Here is a 6,898-nt window from a genome sequence, read left to right on the forward strand (position 1 = left end):
ACACCCTTTGTGTATGGAAAGTATGAATTTTCTTTTCTTCCATCTTTGTATGTAAAGACTTCGTGATCTGGTTCACCCTACCAAATCACCAATGGCTAACTTGGCACAGATGAGGGGAGCAAGACGAACTCAGAAGAAATGTATAAACTAACACTGAACTTGAAACAAATGTAGGCATTCAAGCCTTACATCAAGAAGGAAAATCAAAAGTTTCTGGCCCTCACATGTCTCTCCGACTCCAGGACTGTGAAATATCTAGTGAAATGTAATGCGTCACTAATTGTTGTGATGTTACAGAATGGCACTTTGGATAGTCAGAAATGTGAAGGAGGTTTCCAGGCTCAAATTTTTGCTAAGGATTTGCCCAGTCTGTCTCCTCTGATTAATAGAGATAGATATTCTTAACACTTTTATAACTCTTAAGTCAAGAATAGTTTTGGAAAGACTGTCAATACCATTCTGAGTGTTTGCCTCAATGCAAAAATGCAAAGTCTCATGGGAAGAAACATTCCACAGTGCTAAATACCCCAGAAATGAAAAAGAAAAAAACTCCCAATTTAAACTGTTTTTAATTTCACATGGACACAACCCAGACCGAGATGCACTTTGAGTGTTATGGGGTGATGTGCACATGCACCCGTGAACACGGAGCCATCACCGGGACAACGTGCCAGGTGAACCATCAGGTTACTCCTCTTCCTACAGAACAGGCTAGGAACGTCTCTGCTAGCTCAGGTGCTGGGAAACAGCTTATCCGTACACTGCAAAGCTCCCTGTGGGCTAATCAGCCAGGAGCAAGGTAGATTAACCCAAGCAAGGCTGTGTGCTGCCATGACTTCTGCCCCGGGGGCCTCACGGCAGCCTGGCTGGAGGTCTGGTGTCTTCTCCCTGGCCTGCATTATGGCCGTACTCCTGCAGTGATGGGGGCTTTACTGGTGCATGGTTCAAATGCATCTTGGTGGAAGCTCTGAGCTGTAGCAGGGTGGCTTTCGGTCGCTTCCCCTCATTATGGTGCATTAGATCAAAAAGCAGATGAAATGGAAGTCTTGGGTAGGTGACTGCAGATGAAATCTGCCTAAGGGCGAACAACGGGGTGAGATGAAGAAATGGTGGCACAGCTACTCCACTTCTCCTCCATGCTCCTGAGAAACTGAACCTAGATACAAGGCTGAGAAAAAGAAAAAGGAGCAGGGAAGCACTATGGATCCCAAGTGTTCTGCAATGGCTGTGATGAAAACAGAAAATATATCCCAAAACTCCCCATCCTCTTGTAGGAGCAATACCAATGTACACTGGAGCAGTTTTCACCACTTATCTACTGCGATGAAGGACATTACTGAAACAACAGCTTTATTTTTTATTTTTTTTTAAATGTAAATAGAAAGTGAACGAGATAATACTAAGATTCAGATTCAACAAGGAAACCTGAAGTATCTAAAGTGACCTTCTCAGATAAAGAAAATCTATAGCTCGTTCAATTTATTTTCTTTTAATTCTGTAATTATTAGGATTGAACATTGGTCAGGATTCATTTTATTTTGGTAGCAGCTTTAGAAATCTTTCCTAAAGAGGCTCAATATTTCTCATCTTACACAGTGCCCAGAACTAAGAGAAACTATGACAGATAGCAAGAAAAAAAAGGGAAGAAATCACAAAAGTGCTAACCTGCAAGATACAGGAAATTATTTGAGCCCAAACTGTGTTTGCACTTCTGAAAAGACTTTGATGATTTCTTACAAGAGACCATGAAATACTGCCCAAAGGAAGCACCTAGCCAAGTACATAGCAAGACTACGCAGACACCTTTAATCACAACACACTGCTAAAGGAGCTGCTCTGTATTAGGACGTCTGTTGTTTAACACAGTCTGAGTGGTCCAGGAAAGGACAGAAGTGAAACACCACACGAAACCACAATATTGAGTTAAACAGACCTGCACACCCTCACTTGAAAGATTAACTTCAGCCTCGATTATACCACTACAAAAAGAATACAAACCAGAATATTCCAAAAGAAGAGGGAATGCACAAAAAGATGTCCAGAGTTTATGCTTCATTTTAGAGAGGGGAAAACAAGTTTATTATTTTTTTAAGTATAACAGAATAACAGCTAGTATAAAAGAGGTACAGCTGGCCTGCCTGCTCACACGTCCTGACAGCAAGGCTTCGTTGATGGAAACCCAGCAGCGCTCAGTTCCTGATGAGCCACTGCCGTTGCCTTTGCATGGCCATAGCCAGCACGGTGCAACCTTCAGCGGAGGTCCAAATTTTGCTGACAAAGGAGTTTGTCTGCAGCTTCAGCTAAACTACCCGTCTAAAGATCTAGGCGGAGCTAACAAAAGCAATTTTCTGTCAGCAGCATAGTAGCCACACTTGGGATTTTGCTGATGAAACCGTGACAGCCAAAGGGCTGGGTGTTTTCTCATCAAGTGCCACTGGCAGAACTGCGGAGCACAGATTCGGCTCAAAAAGCTGCAAACCTAAATGTACCCAAAGGCATGATTGTAGAAGGTGGTATGACAACTCCCAACCGTCCCCAGGAGCCCACAGCCATGCACGCCGCAACGCCAAGGCACGTAGCAGGAGTCAGAACATGGCAGGACAGAGTTTTCAAATTAAACAAAAATTAGCTAAGTTACAAGCATATTGCTCCAGCTCAGAAATCAATTACTAAGTGACAAGGTTAAAAGACACTTTATAGACAACTTGATTTTATTATCCATCTCAGGGGATGCTACTACCTTCCCACAGGAGACAGTACACTGAGCTACACAGGCCGCTAGCCCAGTGAGGTCAGTAACCCCAATTCTGACCACATTATAAACACAAAGTGTTCTCTCTACTTTGTAACAGATGCAAACAGAAAGAAACAGTAAAGAAAACGTAGAAAATAACGCTGCATACATACAGCTCCAGTTACCCACCAAGCAAACTAAAAGCATTGGCAAAACTCTTATCTCATGAACTGCTTCAGGAATAGAAAATGCAGAAGACGATGAAATGCTCAATACATTGTGTTTATTGGAAGAAATGTAAAGACTTTGCTTGTTTATGCCTGCAAACAAAAGGTTTAAGAAGAATGATGTATATAGGCTTTCTGTTATTAAAACAAGCTTATACTATGAATATTGTGTTCTGTTTTTCTCGGGGCGTTGCTCCACGCCTTTAAATCAGGGCTAAATACAACAGCTTTTTAGGATTTCCAGTTGGCAGCTATACAGAAATGTCAGAACAAAAAGGTTGACTTTAGCTAGAGAACTCTACAAACGTTAAGGTGCTAAGGGTTACCATTTTCCCCAGTAACTTCTGTACTGAACTCATTGTCTCGCATTTGATTAAAGCATATATTCCCACAAAAGAGGAGTTTTAATCTGAATAATCCCATTCAGAGGTTGTTTCCATCTCTGGATATCCTCTGTATGTTCTGTTTAGAAAAACAAAGTGCTTGGAGCAGGAGGCTTTACCCACATCACTGCCTTGGGACCGCGGCACAGAGATCCAGCTTACACTCCCCGCAGTCACCGCGAAGAGAGAGACGGTGAAGATTTTTTCAGGGATGCACCCAAAATGCTATAGGTGGTTTTTATTTTTAATAACAGGGACCACTGAAACACAAGTGCCTTATAAACTACAGTTATGACTAAGAAATGCAAGGTTACACCTTTGTTGACAGAATGTAAAAAACTTATTTTCATCTATGGCAATATTCATAGACATTTTCCCAAATATGAGCTAATTCTGTTACTTCCAAGAATAAATTAATATCTGCTGTAGAATAACCTCAATATTTATTGCACTAAAGGAATATTTTTATATACTAAGAAGTAATAACACCTCTGCACTTTAGCATTTTCCACCCAGGAATCCTAATCCACTTTTGAGACAGAACATCTATTACAATCTGTTTTATTACTAAGACCTGTGGTACACCCACTACACACACACTTTATACCTTTGAAGTGAAGACATAAATTATCAAATAATGGAAACCATCACATAAATGCAATTGTGCAAAGTATAGCACTGTAATTTATTCACCACAAAAAGCAATATAAATAAAGTACACATGGCTAAGCAAATGTTTTAAGAAGGTTTTTATTAAATGATTGTATAGCCTGCCAGAGTCTTTTGGAATTATATAGCCTATATTTATTAAACAAGAATTGTTACTGAAAAAGGCTTTAGGTGATTTGCAGACATACATTTACTGAAAAGTATAACCTATTCAGTAATAACTGTGTAAGCAAGGAAGAAAATCAGTAATGGAAACCTTTAAAAACAGGAATTCATTCAAAAAAAACCCCAAACAAACAAAACAAGCATGTATGTTAAAGTATAAAAGTGGTAATTATAAGAAAAGACTATTTGAAGTGTGATACACCTGCAGATGCCAGGCGTCGTATGGAGGAAACAGGAAGGGCAGCTGTACAAAGAGGCGCCCAGCAGCACGCACAGCCCAACTTCGGGTGCCCGTGCCCTCTCCAAGACCGGACCCAGCCTGGCGTTAGGTGTCCAACCTAGAGAAGCACCACATCCATCATCATCACAGGAGAGGACCTGGGGAAGTCCTGAAGCCCCTCCTGGAGTTAAGCGGCTTTTTCTTTCTAAAATGCCCTGTAGTTCACACCTCCTCTAAGAGTGCCCTAGCTCTGACGGTGGGGATTACTCTGGGTGCATTGTGGTACCCTAATTCAGTCTGTGAGTCTCTCCCTTTCCTGCTACATCTTCCAACAAAAAGCACAACCACCAATTGCAGAAGTTCAAGTGAAGCTGGGTACCTCCACTGGGAGAAATGCAAAATTGTTCCAGCCTTCCAACCAACCCGTAATGCCTCCTTGGGGGTGAAAGATGTGCTTATGAGTCAGAAAGTCAGTGTTCCTCCTTCGTGGGGGAAGAGCTCTACTAACCGAACAGGAGGGAGCAAGGGAAAACTTTGCTGCTATCCGTTGCGTTTGATTTCTGGAGGTCTCCGAGCAGCACCGTGATCAGATCGGGTGAGACTGATGGAGATACGCCTTTCGTGTGGAGACCAGAGGGGTCTAGGCCACCAGCCACACTGCAGGGTCGTCTGCTTTCAGCCCACCCCAAGAACACAATTTTAAGCAAGTGAAGAAAATGAGTGGTAAGATAAATGACTCAATAAATTGATGCACCTCCAAGTCTTTGGCACACGTGATAGTGTCAAGAGTGAATGTAACTGTAAATGCAAGTGAAGGTTTTCAGACTTCCACTGTACTTCCTAGGAGCAATGCCAACCTTGCAAGTCAGGGATCAGGCACCACAGAAAGGGATCTGGCTTCAAACTGCTAGTTCCATTTTTAAGGTTTCCCAAAGCGGTTTTACCTTGCTAAAGATAGTAATTAAGTGGAAAGAATCACCAGTATTAGAAGATGAATCAGAGGCTGGGTTGCTCTGAGATACTGACAGCTCAGGTGAACTCTTGAATAAATGAGGAAAGAGACAGATCTGGGAGAGTATGAACCAAAACAAATAATCTCTTCTTTCCTTCTTTCCACCAGACACTTATCTGGCTGCAGGAAATCTGTGGTGGTTTTTTTTGTTTGTTTGTTTTTTGTGGGTTTTGCTTGTTTGGTTGGTTTTTTTCTTTTCATATTCACAACAGACAAACTGACCTCGGGATAACTACGAGTTGAAGCACTCGGTGCCTGACGGAGAGAGAGACTCCGGGAGATCAGGCACGACCTATGCGGGATGCTCGGGAGCAATCAGATGTCCCCTCCTTTCAGGAACTCCTCGCACAGCCCCGCACATTGTCCTTACCGCCCGGAGGGGACTTTGTCCCAGGCTCATCCCGCCGTCCCTCTGGGCTGTAAGGCACAGCAGCATTAAGCAGGATCGCCAGGATCCCCGGCTGCACATCGCAGCACTATTCTCAAAGCGCTTACAGCCTTTTGTAACCGCCGAGATAATCTGTCATATGGATTTAGGCACTGACAGTCAAACATGCCAAAAATGTCACCACCCACTCGTATTATCCATCCGGCGAAGGGCTAGGAAGCGCCGCATTGCTTAACCTCTCCTCCGCCTTCCACTCGCACAGGAAATCGCCACTCCCCCCCCCACGGCGTGACACCATCGCGGGGGGAACCGCAGACATCACCCCCCACACCCCCCCCCCCCCGCAGGCAGGCTCTGCGGGGCGCCCTGCCCCCGGCGCTCGGCGCTGCGCATCCCCCGGCCGCCCCGCACTCACCTCATCTTCCCGGCGGCGGCCGGGGCCGGGGGCGGCCGGCGGGGGGGGTGGGGGGGCTCCGGCGGCAGCGCCGCCCCACTCGCAGCGCCGGGCCCCGCGACGCTAGCCGGGCAGCGCGGCGGCGGGCAGCCCCTCCGCCGGCCCGGCCATGTTGCCGGCTCCCGCCCGGCTGCGCTGCGTGTGTCTGTGTGTGTGGGCAGGACAAAGCGCCGCTCCCGCCCGCCCCGCTCCGCTCCGCTCCCACGCGTGGCGGGGCCGCACCGCCCCCCCCCCCCCCGCACCGCCCCGCCCCGCCCCGCGCAGCCTCCGCCGGGGGGATGGAAGGGGGAGCTGGCCCTGCCCTGCCCTGCCCTGCCCGCCCTGCCTGCCCTGCCCTGCCCTGCCCTGCCCGCCCTGCCCGATCTCCCCCCGCGGGGTGGGAGCGCAGGTGAGGCGGGCGGGGGCGTGGGGAGCGGCCGCGCACCGTGCGCGGCAGCGATCGGCGGCTCCGGGCTCCTCCGGGCTCCTCGGCCGGGGCCGGGGCCGGGGCCGGGGCAAGGGCCCGGGTAACTGGACAGGTCGCGTCCCCGGGTGGAGCAGGGGCAGTGCCGCGGTTGCGGACCTCTCCTCTGCGAAGTGCCGTAGGGGTCCTGTATACCAGCGTTAAAAATCGGTGCTTTTGTGGATGGAAGCAAGGGCAGAAATT

The 6,898-nt window shown here is 47.2% G+C and overlaps 1 protein-coding gene across 3 annotated transcripts in view; it reads right to left on the minus strand.

Annotated features, from left to right (window-relative positions):
- Positions 1-6,469, minus strand: part of EVL (Enah/Vasp-like) — a 160,120-nt gene extending 153,651 nt beyond the window's left edge. Inside the window, exon 1 of one of the 3 annotated variants that reach the window (XM_075753574.1) lies at positions 6,214-6,469. In XM_075753574.1, coding sequence (XP_075609689.1) covers positions 6,214-6,218 — 5 coding nt within the window. In that variant the 5' untranslated portion in view covers positions 6,219-6,469. The remainder of the gene's footprint in view (positions 1-6,213) is intronic. The other 2 variants (XM_075753571.1, XM_075753567.1) reach the window with 2 other exon arrangements.
- Positions 6,470-6,898: the final 429 nt, after the last annotated feature.

This window comes from Balearica regulorum, chromosome 5, assembly GCF_011004875.1.
Source record: "Balearica regulorum gibbericeps isolate bBalReg1 chromosome 5, bBalReg1.pri, whole genome shotgun sequence".
Taxonomy (NCBI): Eukaryota; Metazoa; Chordata; class Aves; order Gruiformes; family Gruidae; genus Balearica; species Balearica regulorum.